Source organism: Buteo buteo, chromosome 24 (genome assembly GCF_964188355.1).
Source record: "Buteo buteo chromosome 24, bButBut1.hap1.1, whole genome shotgun sequence".
In the NCBI taxonomy this organism is placed as follows: Eukaryota; Metazoa; Chordata; class Aves; order Accipitriformes; family Accipitridae; genus Buteo; species Buteo buteo.
Genome location: NC_134194.1, coordinates 9,270,394 through 9,291,472, shown reverse-complemented (window position 1 = coordinate 9,291,472; position 21,079 = coordinate 9,270,394). Strand labels below are relative to the sequence as shown.

Here is a 21,079-nt window from a genome sequence, read left to right as displayed (position 1 = left end):
AAGCTGGGATGTCCTGTGATGTGGTCCTGAGCACAGCATAGAGGAGAAGGGGGTGCAGAGCCCCCCTCCCACCCAGCTGCCCCTCCAAGCGCTCCAGCACCACGACTCGTTGCCTCGTCTGTGCCTGGTACTCCTCCTGAGACACCAGGGTCACTAGCTCAGACACAGCATCCCGCCAGCGTGCCCGTACTGCTTCCCAGCTCTGCATGGCTGTGCCGCTGGGATGCAGCAGCGTGCCTGGAGCTGGGAGCCACCATGGCCTGTCCCTTCCCTTCCCCAGCACTCCAGGTCTGAAGGTAGGAGGAAGGCGAGGAGTGGTTTAAGGCCAGCTGCAATTTCCAGGGGAACAATTTGTGTTTCTGGATGTGTTCATAACTATGATGATGTACAAGTAACAGGCACCTTTTTTTTTTTGCACACAGCATCCACTCAGAGCTGAAGTTAAGGTAAAGGTAGAAGGCCAGGAGCTCATCTTGGAACTGGAGAAAAACAGGTAAGTGTGCTTGTGCCTGGCATTGTGGTCTTACTAAAATAATGAATAAGGATTACAGTAAGGTCAACAGGAAAAACTCCACTGACTTCAACAGGGTTTTGATAAAGGCAGGATGAGGAAGTCCTTTTCTGAATTTCAAGGTTATTCCAGGTCTGAACCCCACTGAAGTTAATCAGCCAAGCAGCGCCGACTGTAACAGAGCTTTGTCAGCAAAAAGCAGATGGTGACCTGGCCCTCAGTGTGTAAACTTATTTTTGCATCATAATTCCTACTACATTAACTAGAAAATATTGCTGATATGAATTGCACTATTTACCAAATGGCTTGATGCTTTGGAGTCAGTGTGAGTCTAATGAGGATTTCATTTGCTGTGATATGAAGAGGTCCTGCTCCGTTTCCTAGGAGAAATGACCTGGCAGTTTCAATTCCATTAGTGCCCTTCATGCTAAAGTAGACTGAAAAAATGCTTTTGCATTAGCTGAAAAGCAGCCTTCTCTCTGGCATGATACAGCGATGCTGTGTGATACCATAGGGCATGATGTGTATTGAATTCAGCTGAAGCTGCAGGAGGTTAAGGTAGGTAGAAGGATTCTGGTCTGGAGGCTGCTCCAGAGGCTCTCTGCCCTGTGAGAACATTCGTTTCCAGTAGTGGAACAGCAGCTGGAAATTTAGCTGCAAGAAGCTTGTCTTTGCTAAGCACTTCACTTGCACTGTTGGGGTTTTGTTTATTTTTAAATGGGTCTCAAGATTTATCTATGGAAACATAACCAAATGTTTGTATACTAGAATCAGTAGAAATAATAACCTTGGAATAATGACCCTGGTTATATTTTAAATGTACTGTATGGACATCCCAACCACAGAGCTTGGGGGCTTAGCTTTCCTCCTGAAAGAATGAAGTGTCAGAAATCTTATTAGTTCTGATGGCAGTGCATAAACCTAAATGATATTCAGAGTGTTTTGGAGGAAAACCAGATTTTTCTTGGCATTGTCTGCAGTAAAGACTGAAATCTGATGGCTGTTGAAAGCTGAGTACATCCTACAAGGTGTTTTCTGTAATAAGCCACATAAGCTACTGGGAGTTTCAGTGCTGCAAAAGCTGGGCATGTTTCCCAGGCAGTCATGGACCTGTGCTGAACTAAACAGAAACTGTTACAAATTCTGTGTATTTTGGCATCTCTCAGTTGGGAAAATAGACAAGTAGTAGAAGAGAGCAGGCACCATAAGGGCCTGCTAACTCAGGTCTGTCTAATGCAGGAAAAATAGCCATTGCTGACGGCAGTGGTCAGCAATGCCAGTTTCTGAACTGAACCTGGAAGCAATGTAACTGCTAATGCTGCTGGGGGCCTCCTTCCTGGTGGAAGGACTGTCAGGTCTTGCATATTCTGCAGTCGCTGTGCAAAGGTGAATTTATTGCTGGCACAGTAGAAGCTGGCAAGAGCAAGGATCCTTGCTGAATTAATCCATTTGTGCTCCGGGCATGACGTAACCTCCAGGTGCCTCGCGGGAGCGGTGCTGTGCTATTTCCAGTGCAAACTCATTACTGGTGTTAGTAAACAGAATTACAATAATAGAAGGTTTCTATTGTGTTTATTTCCTGAAATGCATTTTCATTCATTGAGATGTATACACACAGGCTTAAGTGTGCGCACACACTTCCACTGTGGGATGAATTGCCTTACTAGGACTGATGAAATACAGCAAGTGGTTTGGAGTTTTTTATTTCCTGTGGAAAATGCAAGTAGTTCATAGACAGCAGTGCTTCACATGGGAGTCTTGCCAGGCCTCAAGTCCTTGTTCAAGAAAGGTGATGATACAATCCCAAAATGCAAGTCTGAACTTGATTAGATGAGAGGCTCTGGAGAGCCGCCACTTTTCAGAGACTTGTGAAGGTGCAGAAGTAGTTTAGAGACACTCAACTTAAAAGAGAAATGATGAAGCAAACAAAAACATGAAGTCCCTGGGAGCCCTGTGGATGCCGTAATTACCAGCATCCATCGAGCACTTCTAAGGGGAGGCAAACTGCTTCTCCTTGTCAAAGCACGCAGCAAGGCAGAGTCCAGCCTGGCTCCTCAGGTTCCCAGCCTGGGGTTGGTCCCCAGCACCCAGGAGCTCACCACTGCTCTTGCTTAGCTTATAGGGGAACCAGAGGCTCTAGTTGAGGTTTGGGGTACTGAGTAGTTGCAGCATCAGGCCCTTCTCTGAAGGGTTTGTCAGGCACCCAGACAGTGGGAGAGAAGGTGAAATCCCCCAGGTGGGAAGTGTCCCTTCCAAGCTGTCTGAAATCTGGCTGCTCCTGGTTTTGAGTTCACACAAAAGTGGGTATAATGGAACTGCAACTTTAGGAAGGTACTTGGGGCTTTTTAAATTTAAATAAGCCCCAGATTCCTGGGTCATTTAATTGATCCAGTTTAGAGGAGCCTCTGGAAACCAGCTTTGCTGCTGAGGTTGGTGCTCTGCTCCTTCTCTGTCCCTGGACTCAGCACAGGGGTGTGAATGCACCCTCCTGGCTCCTGTTTTACTCTCATACCCACATCCCAGACTCCCACCGCTCAAAAAAAGTGTGAAATGATTGGCATAATTCAGGTCTGGTTGGGATATGATTTATCCAATGGTTCCCAAAGCTAGAAAGGAGATATGCCAAGCTAGTGAAGCTGTTGTAAGTGATGGTCTTGGTGGATTAGGCAGCCTCATTACACATTCACCACCCTCCTTATGGAGAGACAAAGCTGATGTGAATATGAGATTGCTTTGAGAGGCGGGGGGAAGTCATAATCTACATGGCTTTGGTAGGGATGTGCTAGCTTTGAAAAATGTGCTGTTTTCAGTATGTGGAAGAAATGTTCCCACCAAGCCTGTGATTTCATATTCCATATGAAAAGGACATTTTGTTCATCTGCAGAGGTGAAACACAGACATTATTGCATATCTTTCTTCAGAACTGTTCACAACTCTATTTTGTAATAAGCTCAGCTCACATCTGAGTTTGGGGTTTGTATATCTGTGAATACAATTATTGCATTAGCAGTTAACATAATATTGCATTATTTCCTGTTCAGGAGTTTGATAAGAAGGCGGAACCATACTGTAGTTCCAAGCAGAGTTCACAACACTAACATTTCTGAATAACAACAAAAACATATCCCCAAAACGACTCAGTCTTGTTTTAAGTGACCCCAAACCATGTCCTGCAGCTGCAGGATTAGAAACCTCAAAGCTGCACAAACAACAAATATATGGAGAGATGCCTATAAAGCAGCTTTAAATTTGGCTGGGGCTTAGGAATGGAAGAATCTGAGTTGCAAACCTTGGATGAAAAGTGACTTTTTTAAAACACATTTGCATTTGTTAACAAAAAGCAGCTTTGAGCCAAGCAGGGAGGAGATGCAGAGATGCTCTGAATGTGTGTGGTGGCACTGCCTGGTGTGAGCCTTTTCTTTCTACTAAAGAGGAGAGCTCATATTTGCACAGCAGAAACCTGCATGGAATTTGTCTTCTCACCTGAGTGCAGGAAAACTTTCTTCCCCCTTCTGCTCTTCCTCTTTGTGTCTTTTATGGGGAGAGCAGACTTGGGAAGGTCCACTCAGCTGCAAGGGGCAGTGGAGGCTTCTCCAGGGCAAGTCACCTTCTCTAGGGGCTGTCCCTGCCTGTGGGTGAATCCTGTGGGCAGTGCAGGGCACGGCTGTGTGTTTTGGCTGCGTGTTTCAGCTGCGTATTTTGGCTGCCACCCGCCTGCAGCAGCCACGATGGCATGGGACACTTGGTGGCAGAGCCACGGTGGAGGGACATGTGCAGCAGCTGGCTGAGGACACTGCAACGAAAGTCCAGAGCTCATCTGGTCTGACCTTGGGAGCAATCCGGATAGTTATTTTTAGGCAACTGGTTCTGATAGGGAGCAGTATCACTTCCAATCTCTTCTGGCCCCACCTGGGTAGGCGACGAGCACTCCAGCCCTGCCCGATGCTGTCAGTGGTGCAATGAGAGATCTATATGTCACTTGTTTTTCACCATTTCCTGCTTTTGCTGATTTCCAGGGTCTCTTCCACCAACTGAGTGAGGAAGAGGGGAGGTTGCTGCCTGCCTCCAAGCAGGAAGGATATATGAGATTATTCCACTGATGGGCTATACTGATATCATCAGTGTCTAATGGGCTTCCTGCATGGGGAGGAGGTAAGGGTTATGTAAAGGAGGGAAATTGAATTTATCCTGCTCTACTGTCTCTTAGAGTCATCAGAAATACAGGGCTGGGACCTGGAAAGCCATAGCTGCCTTTCAGCCTCCTGATTCCCTTGGGATATCCAGTCATTTCTCTGTGGGGCAGGGAGGAAGAGGAAAGGAAATGGAGCCCTTGAAATCTTTTGCTCCCTGACTCATTATCAGTCAGATTCCCATTTATTTTATTTCCTTTTTCCTCTCCAGGCAACTTCTATGGTTCCCATTGGTAAGCCAAGGGGCTATGTGACAAATTTTGCTTGGATCACGTAATATGATTTACTCAGCGAATGTCACAGATGATGTGGATGGTAAAAGGGGATGGAGAGTTTTCAGTCTGTGATATTTTCCCAGGCATTACAAATAGGTAGTTTAGTTCCACTTCAATAGCTGGGAAGCTATTTTTTTCCTTCCAAACTGCTGCAGTTCACACAATAAACATGTTCTCAGATACATCAGCAAAGGCTCTTGAGGAAGAGAGCTTAAGAGCTCCAGGCTTTGTCTGGGTGAAAATCACCAAGAAAAAAATTTTGGTTTTCATTGATTTTTATGAAGTGCCAGGTTTGGGCTGGAGGATTCCAGAGAGGTGAAATATCTGATTTCCCACTGGTGGTAGATATGGAAAGCAGGCCTGCCTGCTTGTGTTGTCATGGGTCATGTGTTGGTGGTGTTCAAGATGAGGTCAGCTCAGGATTTGATAATAAATTCTGACTTTAGGGAACATTTAAGTGACTGGGAGGTAAGGGGTCAAATTCCCCTTCTTACCCTACTTGGATCCTGTTGAGAGGCAATGGAGTGGGACCACAGTTTGGAGATGGGAATCTGACGTCTAAACTTTCTTGGGAGAATCAAATCCCTCCACCCCCAGATGCTGGCAGCCTGGCTGGACTGATTTATTGTGATTTGAGGAAAGGGACAGGGAAAGACATGTAAGAGATTGCAGGCTCCACTTTTCTTGGTCCCACAACTGAAAAATTAAGAGTTGATGTTTCTCATGAGAGCTTCATGGACTGTTTGGCTTTTGTTTTTGGGGAGGAAATACAAAAATATGTCTGTCTACTAGATGGTGTTTTTAAATTGGCAGCTGACCACGTAGACTAGCCCCTCTGTAAAATGAACCCAAACAAAGTTGCTAATGGGACTGAATTATAAAAAAATCCTTCTTGCTCCAATTAGCAAGAGCACCAGCATGCCACCGGGGCCTTCTCAGTGCCTGTGGGTGATCTCTGGCTGGTGGAGTTGAGCACGTTACCGGCGGTCCCCTGGGATGGAGGGCTCTGAGCCCTTAGGCTTGTGCTAACAAGTGATGTTGCACAGGCAAGAGAAAACTGCTCCTGTTTATCAGGAAAATAGGGGTGAGGTTCTCCAGAGCAGCTGGGAAACGTGCACTCCCTCAAATGATCGTGGTCATGCGAGAAAGGCCCCAGCTTTCCTTCCGCTGTTTTTGGGAGCGTTTGGGTGTGCCACGCAGCCCCTCTGCCCCAGCTGCTTCTCTGCTCCTCTGCAGCGGCTGGAGGAGCTGGAGCTCGTGCTCTTGCACTGTCCCCAAGTGCCACAGGGGCAGCTGCCCGCCGAGAAAGCTGGGGTTTGCCCCACGCCCTCATCCTGCCTCTCCTGTTGGATACCATCAGCTTACATGCGACATACGCGACCTCCCTGGCACGGCGTCTCGATGTGGCAAAACAGAGCCACGCTGCCTTATAATGGCAGCTCTGCACGGCAGGGCCCTTCCAGGGAGCTGCACAGCGGCACGGGGAGGAGGTTTTGTTTCAAACAATGATATCATTGACAGGCTGGAGTGGGACCAACATCACTCCATGTCGGTCATCAGCAGAAACAGTCTGAAGCCATATGTACATTATGGCACTGAGCCACTCTTCCTTCGTTTGGCTTCCTCGCTTGTATTTAACCCAGCTCCCAAGGCTTTCTGGGGAACAAATCTTGCCAAGAGCAGGCTCTTCCACCCTGAGCTGGATGCTGAGCTGTATCTTGGGGAATGACTGATCTTGCCGAAAGCTGGTTGCTGTTGGAAGGGCGTGAGGGCTTCTCTAGAACATCTTGAGTGCTCTTGTGTAGCTTAGCCTGGCCTCAAACAGCCCCACGTGGCTGCAGCTGTGATCAAGGTTTAGCAAAGGAGAGTGCTCCCATCCAAAAACATCTTTTACTCCAACTTCATCAATTCTTCATGCTGATAACTCCTCTAATGAAGGACTCCGTGCTGCCTTTTAGGAAGATGATGTGTGCTAGCAATCTGCCAGATGTCTGACTAGATCTCAGAAGCCTTTAAATGATGTTTTGCATCCAGACTTTTGCAGCTTCATCTCGAGCTGCTGGAGAGGGAGTCACTGAGACATATAATGTAACAGAGAAGAAAGGATCAAATAGTGCTGTTTTTTCCAGGCTTTCCTTCTCTAGCAAGGAGTTGAGCTCTGTGCTCCTCTGGAAACGGTGAATCAGGGCTGTCAATGCTTTGCAGGGCTGAGCTCCCCTGGAATCAGCCATTCAGCCTGGCAGTGATCCTGTCCCGAAATGGTGGCAGATGAAGGCTACTGCTAAGGTTGGGGTATGTGTGTCTCATTAATCTCACTTGTTTATCCAACAACTGGTACGTGTGGAGAAGAGGGATAAGTCTGGCTGATAACTTTGGTGCACTCTGAGATGGAAAGAAGGCTTATTTTCTATTTATTTACAGTTTGGTGGAAAGCTTGATGCTAGCTGAGGAAGTAAGCTATGCTGGGAATGAACTTTCACAGGCTCTGAAGTGAGATAGCACCCCAAGGGTGTTGCAAGATGTCCTGTTGTTTTTCCTCTTTCCTCACTGCCCTCCCCACCGCACACCATGCAATGCGCTGTGATAGCCCTTCTCAGCAGTGCTGCAAAAGGCCCAAGGCTCCCCTGTGTTAAGGCAGGAAAGGGTCTTCAAAAAAGGACTGCTTCAGCTCAGAATAAGAAGCTGGACCATTTACGGGTAGCCTACAATGTAGGATAGGTGGAGAGAGGCTTGAAAGTCATAACATGGCACCACTCAGCCAGGTGATGCGTGCTTTCAGTTCAGCAGCTGCGTAAGTATCCCTAAAAATTCAGGCAGACCTCTCAGCTCCTAATCCACCCTAGAAGAGGATAGAGCCTGAGTCCGCAGGCAGGAAGAGATGTGCACACACCATATGCTGTGTGGCATCGTCCTGTGCCCTGAAACATGGCGTGCTGGGCGCTGGTGCCCATCATGGCCCAGTTTGGCACCAGCTCTGGGCGGCAGTGCCGTGGGGCTGGGCAGGAGTCGGAGCACTGAGGACTTCTATGGTCAGTGCTGGAGGAGAGATAAAATAGCTATTCATAGTGAATGCTTTCCAAGAATAAAGGAGCAGGAAGAAAACATAAGCGTGCTTGTTTGGGAATGAAACGAGTAGGCTGTGCAAGCCTCAGCTACTGGAAATCCATGGACTGGTGTCTAATTTTGGCTTTAGTAGAACTGGGCAGATGCACATTGGTTTACTGTCTACTCTGGAGATGACAGTCTTACACAGACCAGATACCTGCCAGAGCACGTTGCTCAAGGCAATTTCCTGCGAGTTAATGCAATCTGTTGATTAAACATTTGTTTCTTGCAGCCTCATGCTGAGCAAGCTATTGCAGTCAGGGAGATGAAGGGAGTTATTTTCTGCGGGATGGTGCTTCTGTGCTTATCTTCAGTTTACAGACCCAACGTAGCTGAATGCAGCAATCTCGCCTTCTGATCACTGGCAGGATCTAGTGATGAGAATTAACACATCAGAAGGAAACAAAATGAGCTTTCCTGGGCTACAGTGAACTTTGAAAGGGGAGATAAAAGCTGTTGTATTCCTGACATCAAATGATTTCAAATACAACAGTGGCACACAGTTTTGTCTGACACTAAGCCATCAGTACTTGTTCAGGTGTCTGAACCTTTGGATGCCGGATGGGGAAAGCACTTTCAAACACCGATAAAAGGTTGTGTTTCCTGTTGCTCTGGCCTAATTTAATTAGGCATCACAAGCACCCAATCCCTTATTTAAACAGAGAGGCTTTCAAGGTAGATTAGACCTGACTGCCACATCAAAAACCATGGCAGATGGAAAAATCTTTGGGTTTGCTTCTGATACAGCTTTCTTCATCCAGCCTAAAGAAATCAAGCAAAGATGAAAACTTTTTCTTCCTTGCAGGTCATTATTCAAAAATCTGGTGCATGAAATGCATTAAACAAAGATGCAGAACTGAACTGCAGCCGCAATGTTGCTTGGCATCGCACTGCCTAGGATGCAGTGGCGTCCTTGTGGCAAGGCAGGAGGGGCACTTCGGTGGCCTGACAGCACTGCAGGCTTGCTGCAGAAGTGTGTCTCATAGATGGGGCATGTTCTGTGATCCTTCTCCAAATTTTTGGAAGTGAGGCCATTGTTTTAGAAAACTGTTTTAAACCTACATTTTATGGCTGCTGAGATGGACACAGGATATGACCTTCTTGGTTTGGCCCAGATTTTGACTTGATGTACTTTTTTACATCACTGTTTAGCAAATGCAGATGTTTAAAAAGAAGGGGAAGGCTGTTTCTTCTGGAACAAAATCAAAACGCTTACTATTCAGTGCACAGGAGCTCCTTTTACAGACTTTTGGCCTGATCCTGGGCTGAAGACAGGGAGAATATTGTCTATATGAGGATGACATGAACAAATTCAGATTGGGGAATCAGCATTTTCCTAGGACAAAGATGTGAATCTGCTTCTGGGCAGAAGCTGAAATGTAAATGCAGATTGGTTTATAATAGTACTCAGATTTGGACACTGGAGAGAGTCTGGATTTGAGCTGAGAACTCGCACCAGCGCCCAGATGTGTCCTGAACTGGCCTGTGGTGTGCTTGCTACTCTGGACTCTGCTTTGAATCTAATCCCAGTATGACTGGGGCATAACGTGGCAGTAGTAAAGGAAACTCTGCACAGAGACTTGTACCCATTAAGGGATGATGATGATGTTGGGTTTCTGGGGTTTTTTTAAGTCCTCACATAAAAATTGAGTTGTTCACTTGCAGCTGTTAGAACTGGATCTTGGTGCCTAATTGAACTCACATCAGGATAGGCTCTCCCTTATTGTTTTAATTTGAAAAGAACACTTAGGAAGACAGCTTGCTGCGCCCTTTCTGAAGTGGATGTGCTCCATGAGGAGTGCCCAGCTCCTGCCAGGACCGCAGACAGATGGATGTGGCGAGGTCAGCCAGGCTTCCACCTTCCGACCCTCTGCCATCACAGCGCGCTCTGCACAGGGAAGCAGAGCCTGCGGCTCTGGTCCCGTAGCGGCTCCCATGGCTCCTGTGCCACCAGGAAGCCATTAGCTGCTGCTTCCCTGGGGACAGCGTGTTAACAAGTGCCTCGCAGATGGAAAATGCGATCCAGAGCAGAATGTGGAGATACAGCACAGCTGGTGTTCTGCAAATACGTCTCCCGCCCAACTTCTCTGTGTGTTGCAGTTGGTTTCGCACTACAGGTAGCGAATGGCAACCTCCCCAAGTCCACAGCGGTGCTTCACAGCAACAGGAATATTTACACTGACTTCAGAAATTGCTGAATCTAGCTGATTTTCTAGCACACCTCAGAAACAGATATCCAGGTCTAAAGAAAGGTCTTACTGCTCTTACTTTTTTTTTTTTTTTTCTTTTCTCTTTTCTTTCACCCCCTCCACCATGTCTGCAGAAACCTCTTTGCACCAGGCTACACTGAGACGCATTACAGCCAGACTGGACAAACCCAGACCATCTCTCTGACCCACACGGTGAGTGCAGAGTGCGCTTTCCCTCCCGCAGTGTGCTGGGGAGACCAAGCGAGTGAGCTTCTTTCTCCAGACCCTTTCTTTGAGGCCACAGGTCCTCACAGCTTTAAGCTGAAGGGGAGGGCAGTCCAGCTTTCCAACCTGTGGACAGTGACAAAGTGTCTCCATTCCTACAAAATGGTAAAAACATCTCACCGTTCTGCCTGAGCCCTGTATGAGAGCCGAGGTCAGCCACCAACATTGCTCCACTCTCTGGGTGCTGGGGAATTGTTTATTCCTCCGGCTGCTCATCCTCTTGCTTTTAGTTTTGCCACCGGGTACTCCATGCTGGGGATGTTCCCAGCCTTTGGGAAAACCAGCCCATGTAAGCTGGCTCCTGTTCAGTAAAAATCCCATAAATTACTGATCTCACGCAGGCCTTGGCTGACTCTCCCCTGCAGTGGCACAAAGATGTGCATTGGCTGCAACGCAAAAATAAGCGATAAAAACCCCATGAGATCATCTTTACTAACGCTGCCCCGGGGCGAGGGCAAGGGATGTGATGAATATGTTGGCGTTTCTGCCCCAAAGCCTCCTTGTCCCTGCCAGAGGCTGCCTTTGTCTTGCCAGGAGCCCCCAGACGGGGACTTCCCCGCTGTCCGTGGCATCACCCTCTCTGGCGCTGAAGGCACGTCCTTTGGGGCCTGACCCAGGGCCCGCTGCCATCGATAGGCAGCTCCTGTTACAGGCAGAAAGCTTTGGATCAGCCTTAATGCTGCAGCCATTTGAGTTGCTTCCTTGGGGATTCAAAGGTCTTAATTTTTACTGGCAACAAGGAGCCGTTTGATGCGCTTGCACAGGCTGCACATGGCAGCTGAAAGGCCAAATTTCGATGCAGACTCACAGAGATTTAGTTATGATAGTCAACTGCCAAATGCAGTGGAAAGAGAACAATTGCTGCAGTATCGGCAGTACTTGCATGGGAGTCAGTGATGCCTAAATATAGCACGTGTCGATCCTGAAACTGCATTGCCAACCCTTGTTCCCTCTGCCTTCCAGGACCACTGCTTTTACCATGGGGTGGTGCGGGGCTGGGAGCACTCCAGTGTCACGCTCAGCACGTGCCGAGGGCTGCGGTAAGTGCCCGGTGATGCCGGAGCTGCGGGAATGCTTCTGTTCAGCTCTCAGCGTGCTGCTGCACAAGTCCTGCTCCCTAGCAGCCTGGTTGCTGTATTTCTTTCTAGGCAGAGAGACCTGTTCTCAAATGCCACTCAGCCAAGGGTCCTGGGCATAAAAGGGAGTGTGTTGGGGGAGATGCAGAAATTTGGGTGTCATTAGTAACCATGGTGTCCTAGCCAGCTCTTAGACTCCTTCCCCCTTTGTGCTGGCAATGCGGACTTGTGCAATGAGTGAGTTTAACTCAAGAGTCCACTGGAGCAAAAGACATTCTTGTTTGTAACGATGCAGCCCTGAGTCACTGAGATGGGGACAGGACTTGCCATGTCCCAGCCCGATACCCTACACTAATGCAGAAACCAGCTCCTTCTCCCAGTCTTTCACAACTGGCAAGTTTTTGTGTGCATTTTGGGGCAAAGTCTTCAAGTCTGACCTTCCTCCTGGGTTGTCAGCCCCCTCTCTGCTTTCTCCCTGGGTGGTGCCGGGGTTGCGTGTGTTAGGCATTTAAAACCTTCGCTTTGGTAGTAATGGAGTCTTTGGCAGGAAAAGATGGTCTGTATCCTCAGCAGGAGTAAATGAAACAGCTCATTGCGACCAAGGAGCCGCATTTATTTACACCGGCTCAGAGTTTGTTTCCAAATCACCACATGGGCTTTATTGATATTAGCGGTCATCTGCTCTCGAGGGCTGATTGGAAGCTGTGCTGATGGGACCGGCTCCAGCCAGGAAACAGCCCGTGCCAAAGCAAACCTGAGACATCTTAAGTGAATGTAGCACAGGCCAAAGAGTCCAGAGAGATAAACAGGACAGTTGCAGCCACCTGTGGCTTGCAATAAATAATCCAAAAGCAAAAGTAGTCACAAGTGTGCCTTGCTTTTGTCAGCCTGCGTTTTCCTACGCTCTGCCTTCCAGCTGCAGAGGAGACGGAGATGTCTCGGTGTGCACACGCAGCAGGCTTCCCGCACCCCTGAGCTGTCAGTGTGTGCTGGTCACTCCTCGACATTGTTTTCTAATTGCTGGGAAGGCATGGGAGCTGAGCACACGCGGCTGTTTTCACTCTGAGCCTTCACAGGGCAGCGTGCTGCCTGTCGAGCCACACATCTTCTAGTGGGCATCAAACACAGATTTCCAGCTCTCCTGGCTGTAACATGCTCATTGAGAAACCCAGAACCATATGGCTATGTGCAAGTCCCAGAGAGAATTGTGTTTTTTCTGTTGACAATGTCTTCACATTTTTTAGGTCAGTTCTGTTAAAGACAAATTTCTTCAATTGGTTGAAAAGCTTCCACTGCCCCTGAAGAAAAAGCTGTATGTTAAGAAAGTCAGTACTTCTCAGGTTAGCACTGTTGCAGCGCATGCTCCAATAGCCTCTTAATTGAATGTCTGAGGCCCATTGAATAGATTTTAATTTATGCAAGCTCAGGGATTCCCCTCTCTGAACTCAAAATATTTCCATCCTTTCTATTAATGAACTGAATGGCCTGGTAAGGATAAGTGCCTTGCCAGGGTCAGACAGGAACTCAGCAGCAGAAGAAGGATTTGTCTCCGGTTGCTGTGGTAGTAATTAACTTTCCCTCTTATTGCTTCCTGTTTCAACAGAGGACTTATCGTCTTGAGCAGCAATTCCAGCTATATCTTAGAGCCAGTTCCCGACAGCCCAAACCAGCACTTGATCTACAAGTTAGACGACCTGAGGTTGCAGAGAGGAACCTGTGGCTACCAGGGCACTGGGGATGCAGCCGAAGACTGGCTCAGGGACTTCACAACTGGGATGAAACCACCCCGCCAGAGGGTGAGCAGGGGTCCATGCACCACACTCCAAAATTCCCACCTGTTCCAAGCCGGAGGAGCCTGCTGTTCTCTGGGAGCATAGCTCAGAAAGTGAAATAAAGGAGAATATTTAAGGCTTTGTAGCAAGTTGGTTGCCAAATAGTGGCTCCAGCAGGGAAATAAATGAGTGTTGGGGACTATTGTGCAGCATGAGGAATCTGGGCTGTACCTGTTCCTGCACAGATTTGTGCATCTGATATGTGAACAATCAGGTGGGCTGAGGACAGGCCCGTGGGCACTTGCTGTAGCTAGTGGATGCTGTAAGTTGGTTGCTGTAAGTCAATCACATCTGGAGGTCCCTGTGTGTGATGGGGTGGGGTGAATGGCCAGCGAAAAACAAACTGGGAAAAATGACCTGTACATATGTTTTATGAAGAGTTTCCTGGGGGATGTCGGGGAAATAACTTATGTTGTTGCTGCTGTAGGTGAAACGGGAGACTCTGCAGGCTACGAAGTACGTGGAGCTTCTGCTCGTGGCTGATTATGCAGAGGTAAGAAATGGAATCATGTGTATAGCAACTGAGCACTGGGCCCAGAGCGAGCATCCCACCTGCAGCATCTCCTGGGGCGGGAAGGGCAGCTGGAGCTCACCAGGTTTCCCCTTGCTATCCCAACGGTCCTACCTCCGCCAGCAGACAGGGAGACCTGTGTCTTGGTCACTTTTGTCCTAGCAGCCATGACCTCTCTGCCGCCACTGTCAGCCACTGTTGGCCGGGGAGAGATGCAGGTTGCGATTTGGATGACGGACTAGAGTTGGAGGTCGGTCCCGACTTCCCAAGGTACCAGTGGTCGGCCCTAGATATGGATGGGCGAGACTGCCTTCAGCCTGGGGTGACCTGTGGGCTTCCAGGAACGACGTGCTTCTGACTCTGCAGTACACTTAATCTCTAGTGAAGATAACTGTGATCATCCTCTGCTCTGAGCTGATAGCAGATGTATAAATAGACATTTTTAAGGGTCCAGGTCATAGAATAGGGCTGGAAGAAACCCAGTGAAGTCAGCAATCCCTCCCCCATCCCCAGCCTGGACAGCACACCAGACGTACTTACTGACAGTGCAAACCGTGCAGTGTTTTGCTGATCATTTAATCTCCAGCACAGACGGGAGTCAAACTGGTCCTATTCATAATTTACAACTTGAAACTCCAATAGGGAAAACCACATAGTGCTCCAGGCTATAATTTATTCTGAACAAAACTAGAACCAGAACCTATTTTGGTTTCTCTATTAGGCAGCAGGATACCACGGAAACTATGAGAAAACACACTATACCCAGAAACTGCCATATGTTGTTCACCATTTGATCAGACAAGCTGGGGTAGACACTCTCACAGCGTTGTCGCTAACTGCCCTTACTTTATTGTCTCCCTTGCTAGAAGAAAAGTCCCAGGTTTTATCATCTGTTAAACAAAAATCTAAATATTTTGTAACTTTAATTCCTTGAATCAAACATTTTGCTAAATTTAACTCATTAGTTGCCAGGTGGTTTAAATAGGCAAATTTGTGAATGAGATGCATCCCCATTTGTTGGATGAGCGAGGTGATGAGTGGTACGGCAGCCTTGACCTCAGACATGAAGTCATGTTACCATATATTTTACCTGGCACATTTGTCAGTTCTTTGTCAGTCCCTGGCTCTGGGGGCTCTGGTAAGTTTGGGTTGCACCACTGTGTTACTACCACCACTTGAGTAACATCCCTGCAGTGGGATGCCAGGGATGAATTCTGAATAAACATGTATGGGTGGGCTTATAGTCAGATGTACAGTGAAGGAAGGCTTTCAGGCTTCACTTCATAGTTACCTTCTTATTGCCAGAGTAATGGGTCTTGTTTTAACACATTTCAGATCTTCCTAGTTGCCTTTGTGCTGCCTGACATGTTCATTTTGTTCAGTTTCAGAAGCATCACTTCAACATTGAAGCAACAAGGCTTAAATTAGTGGAGGCTGCTAATTACGTAGATAAGGTGAGATCAGGTGTGCATGAAATGAGGAAAGCAAAGCCCAAATCATGAATTATGAGAATTAATTGCAACAGAGGAAGACTGCCTTCTTGGGAGAGAGAATGATGTTTCAGCAATCCTCCCCAGTGACTTGGGGAGCGGAACGCATCTGCCAAACAATTCTATTGTTGGACAGCAGGGACAGGGTGGGACAATCTCCATTCCTTACCTTGGAACCAGCGTGAGCATCTGTGTTTTTGTACATCTCTGTATTAACTGTGTTACCTCAATAATGCTTTTTGAAAAGAGACTAAGGTATTCACTTCAAATTGTAGGAATCTTGGTAAGTAGAGCTGGGAGGAGCCTTCAGAGGTCATCCTTGCAGTGGCACCCAGTGCTGCTGAAGAAAACTTCTCTACTTTTGGGATCTACTTCCTTCATAGTCCCCTTCAACTCCTTCCACCACTCCCTTTACCCTGCTGCCTGTGAAGACTTGTCCTGTTTGTACTTGATGTGGGCAGCAGATTATTTCCTTCCTCTTTTCAGGAATTTTGACACATCTAAAGATAAACATGATGTCAGTTTCCAGTCTTCGTTTCTCTAGATTATCTGTCATTCATTTAAAAGTGAAAGTTCAGTGTCTCTAGCTCAATCATGTTTAGGTTTGGGGGTGGTGCACATTTCTCTCTGCAGACTTGTGGCACTAAATTGCAATGCATTTCCAGAGGAAGCATCTTCTCTGGACGTGTGTATCTGTAGTAGCATTTAGCAGGGTTTATATTCAAGATTTAAAACACAGTAAAATAAATTAGTGGTGCTCATTTTGTCATCTCTTTTCCTTCCTGTATCTTAGTTTTACAGATCCCTGAATATCCGGATTGCCTTGGTGGGGCTGGAGATCTGGAGTAGTTGGAATAAATGCGATGTAACTGAGAATCCCTACTCCACCCTGAAGTCCTTTCTGGCCTGGAGCAGCAAGGAGCGGGTGCACAGAAAACACGATAATGCCCAACTAATCACGTAAGTTTATTTCTCCTGAAATAACCTGTTTCTGACTAGTGGGTTGGGTGGGTGGGAAATCAGTATGTAAGATTATATTGTTTTAAGTTTCAGAGTGGCAGATTTATGTAGAGGCTGCTCAGCCAGCGTTAAGCTCTGGCACTCAGAGCACAACCATGTTAGGAAAAGTGGAGGTCCCAGGCTTGTCAGCAGCCTCAATACACACGCATCAAAGTGCATCAACTTTATTGTGTGTGCATATCATCACAAGCAGCTGCACATGATCTGTCACAGCTACACGTACAATTTCAAGACAAATCTGAGCCATAAGCAAGACCTGTAAAGGGGAGCTAAGCCCTTTGCGGAAGGCATCCATTCCTAACTCATCCCACTGAGACACAGGGGACATGGTGCTGTGACCCAGCTGATGGTCTGTGATTCATCCTACTGATCTCATTAGGGCCAGTAGCTATGGCCAGCAATGCAGATATCATTAGAAGAAAAATTTGCAGCAATTGTTAGACCTCCTTACCTCTTCCATAGTAGTTCATCCACCAGTAAATAGTGGTGAGTCAGAGGAGAAACCTGTAGGACTGAAATGCAGAGATACAATGCCTTTTTTCTTGTTTTGTTTGGTTGGTTTGGTTTTTTTTTTCCCCTTTAGCATTACTGTATTTCATCTTTACCTGGTCATGTCCTAAGCACAGTTTCCAGGGCTTCCATTTCAGACATGCCGGCAGGGACAGTGCAGAATTCCAGCTCGCCAGGCAGGAGCCGAGCGTGGCTGCACCTCAAAGGTGTTATCTAGTACTCTGTCAAGTCCCTGAATCCCAAGCTGGCAAATATCAGGCTTAAGGTAAATTAAGTATTCACAAACAGTACCCAATTAAGGATCCAGAAATAGTCTTTTCTGTGCTTGTTGCAAAGCTCAGCAGGAGCACTTTTTTGGCACCAGACCATTACAAAAAAATAGGATTGGCTGGTTGGCCCATAAAACAAAGTACTAGTCCAAGAAAAACAGGTCTTAAGGCTTTGTAGCTCTGCTATAATGTCATGTAATTGAAGATACTCCAAAAGAAAATGTATTCACCTGACACTGTGTATATGTATAAAGCTGTGGACTGCAGGATGCATTTCTCTGTCTTGCCTTCTCAAGTGCCTCAGTGCTATTTCATGGTCTTTCTGGGTTGATTTTAGGGGTGTGCCCTTCCAAGGTACCACAGTGGGCTTGGCTCCCGTGATGGCCATGTGCTCTGATTTCCAGTCAGGAGGAGTAAACATGGTAAGTAATTGCTAAGAGCTAATATGATGTTTCTTGCCAGCAGCGAACACATAGGAGAGATGCCTCCGAAAGCTCAGGAAGAAAATATTTCCCATGAAAGCCTCTAGATCACCTGCTCATAGGCAGGAATACCTTCAGTAGATATTTTCTACATGTAGTAATGAGAAGTGCCACTTACCCCATTGACTCAAAGGTGCACAGGACAGGTACAGGTAAAATGCTGACGTGCCTCTTTCACCTTGCTCAGGATCACTCTGATAATGCCATTGGTGTTGCTGCTACCATTGCCCATGAGATGGGACACAATTTTGGCATGAATCATGATTCAGCTGGCTGCTGTACTACCCCGGCAGAAGATGGAGGCTGCATCATGGCTTCTGCAACTGGGTGAGTTCATCTTACGGGGTCTCATGGAGAAATGCAAAGGGCTTCGTTACAAGAGCCTTAGTGGAGTAAGAGCTAGAAATGCAGACTGAAGGTGGGTCTGTTGCTGCCTGTTGGAGCCAGTGTGTTTATAGAGAAAATACTGCTGGGCAAACTCTGGCTCATCTATCAGTACCAATTTGCTAAATTCCCAGTGAACTTATTCCTACCTGAGTTTGGCCTTAGGTAATGTAAGGACCTGGAAGCATTTAGAAGCGGAGCTCTAAACTGTCTGGTAAAAAGGAAAATTTTCCTATCTTCTGTCCTGAGAGACTGTCTCAGGACCCTTCTAATCCCTCATCTCCGAGTTTGTGCTTCCCACTGTGTCCTACCAAATGATCCATCACTCCAAAGCAAGTTCAATGCATATATGCACACATCCTTCTGCAAAACCTGGACTGCCTATTGCCAGCAAGTACAGGGAAATAAGGGGTGACCAGAACATGTGTGACCTTGGCATGTAGATGTTTACATGGGTTTCATTTCTGTGTTGCACACGAGATGCATAGATAGACAGTTGATAGTGTTTCTAAAGCATCTCATGCAAAAGCTGATGTGTGTTATAATGTGGTAATGAGCAGAAAAAGGATTGCTTCAGGAAATAACTGATTTTTATTAAAAGGCACAGCAATAGGGCTATATTTCTAAGTCAGAAGACGTGAAAACAGATCGACTGCATGTTGTCTTAAGAATACTACTTGGTTTCAGTGAGTCACAGACAGCCTGTGCTTAAAAGGGAAGAAATAGTTGGCTTCAAGAGAAAGGGGAAGTGAGAGTGACTCTGGAAACCCACAGGGATTCTAACGCTCATTTTGGATGAGGAACCACAACAGCTTCTATATTTCAGTCACGTAAAAACATCGGACAAACCCATTCACTTAAAGCCAAATTCCCTGTTTCCTCAAGCCTTACTCATTGGGGTTTAGCAGGTTTTAACAAAATTTTCTCCATAAATGAAGATATCTATGTGTATGATTTCCTCCGAATAAGGAAGAACATTTAGGTGAGAAGTGAAAACATAGTGGCATGCAAGTAGAACACACAACATGAATGCACACATGTACGGTCATATATAGAGTGCATAGATTCTGGCATTGTAGCAGCAGAAATTAATAATTCATGTAACAGCAAATATTCACATCCTTTGCAATGAGGCAGTAGATAGGAAAAAGGAAATATTATTTTAGCAGTTAGATTCACAAGAGTTATTCACCGTCCGAGTGCTGGATTTGCAGGCTTGTTCAAGCAGCTGGGAATAAGCCACAGCTTCAGTATTGAGCAAGTAAGGACAGCCATACTAGTCAGCTATCAAAGTCAAATCTAACTCAACATATTTCATTTTGATAAACTTTATTTTTTAAGGCCATTATATTACTAGATAGTCTTGCAGTGCAATCTCACCTTATCTTCAAATGTAATCCAGATGGATCTGATTTTGAACAGGCACACAAAATCTTGATCTGCTTTAGCACAGTTTCATAGATTTCAGAGAGAGACCTGTGTCCTTTGGCACTTGTCAGGATTTGCATGTGCTCATTTTTTGGTTCTCTAAACCATTGTCCAGATCTGTCTTGATGTTTTTCTACACTGTCCATATTCAGGCACCCATTCCCCAAGGTGTTCAACCAGTGCAATAGAAAAGAGCTGGAGAAGTACCTGCAGTCTGGTGGAGGGATGTGTCTCTCCAATATGCCGGATACCAAAAAAATGTATGGTGGGAAGAAATGTGGAAATGGCTACTTGGAAGAGGGGGAGGAGTGTGACTGTGGAGAGGTGGAGGTAACAATTGTTCAGATCCAACCATTTGGGTTTTAGTGGGACACAATGAATATATTATCTATTTTGCAAATACAGTTATGTGATATGTAAACAGCTTTTGTTTGTGCAGGAGATATGCATGCCTTCCCTTATGTAAGTGTATACCCAATGTAAATCAAGGCTGTAAAGTATCACATCTGTCTAAATTCACAGTGTGTAGTACAATGCATCCCAGAACTCAGGGGTGGTGTAATCCGTGGCTGAATAGAGGTGATGAAAACTTCATCAGAAAAAGTAACCTTAGATGTTGCAGTTTCATATATAAGTTCAGTTTACCTACGGCTCCATTCCTGATAAAGATGGGACTTCTCTTAGTGCTGTATCTCATTTCTCCAAATCCACACTTTGAGTAATAAGACAAAAGGGAACTGGAACCAGCAGCCCAGACTCACCAGATGTAAGGAGAACAACGTATAGTATCCAGTCAGTCCAAGAGAGGATACAACTATGCAGTACTGTAATTGAGCACATGCTGGGTATCAGGAATGTACTGCTGTTACGTTGTTTGCATGTAATTCATCACGTATGAGAACTGATTAGAGTCAGCCTCACATTTCGATGCTCTGGCATGTTCTTGTCTTGAACATCTGCCTTGTAAGCTCTGCTGCATCTCGCTGTCTTCCAGGAATGCAATAACCCCTGCTGCGACGCCAGCACCTGCTCCCTGAAGCCGGGTGCCGACTGTGCCCATGGCAGCTGCTGTCATCAGTGCAAGGTGGGATGTCTGGGTTTTCCTAAGAGAGGAGAGGGAATAATGATGGTGGAAGTGTGAGGCTGAAAAACGGAGGGGAAAGGGGAGGAAACACAGCCAAACATGGGGTTCAGCTCCTCACCCGCAAGCAGCATGGTCTGATTTTTAGGTACAACAGTTATGAGTGCAATCAAACCAGTAGGGTCCTTTCTTCTAGCTGACTGATTTAATTGGCTCCCGTGATAACTTAAGATGAGCTGTGAATGCTGCTGGAATGAAGTCATACTGCCTCTCTTAAACACTTAGGGGTGGGATGAATCAGAATGAATATTTCTCTCCTTTGGCTCTAGAAGAAATCTAGGCAGAGCTCTTAGAGCAAACACTTCCTCCGGGGATTAGGCTGGATGCTGTATTTGCTCTTTTCTGGGATGCAGTTGAATTCCTTTAGCCCAGGTGCTTGCT

The 21,079-nt window shown here is 46.5% G+C and overlaps 1 protein-coding gene across 2 annotated transcripts in view; it reads left to right on the top strand.

Annotated features, from left to right (window-relative positions):
* ADAM19 (ADAM metallopeptidase domain 19) overlaps positions 1-21,079 on the top strand; it is a 35,521-nt gene that overhangs the window by 2,830 nt on the left and 11,612 nt on the right. The window contains exons 3-13 of one of the 2 annotated variants that reach the window (XM_075056910.1): positions 423-493; positions 10,405-10,483; positions 11,519-11,595; positions 13,235-13,427; positions 13,891-13,956; positions 15,357-15,428; positions 16,258-16,424; positions 17,601-17,685; positions 17,933-18,072; positions 19,710-19,887; positions 20,552-20,641. In XM_075056910.1, coding sequence (XP_074913011.1) covers positions 423-493; positions 10,405-10,483; positions 11,519-11,595; positions 13,235-13,427; positions 13,891-13,956; positions 15,357-15,428; positions 16,258-16,424; positions 17,601-17,685; positions 17,933-18,072; positions 19,710-19,887; positions 20,552-20,641 — 1,218 coding nt within the window. Of the gene's footprint in view, positions 1-422; positions 494-4,622; positions 4,664-10,404; positions 10,484-11,518; positions 11,596-13,234; positions 13,428-13,890; positions 13,957-15,356; positions 15,429-16,257; positions 16,425-17,600; positions 17,686-17,932; positions 18,073-19,709; positions 19,888-20,551; positions 20,642-21,079 lie in introns of those variants that run through there. The other variant, XM_075056911.1, reaches the window with a different exon arrangement.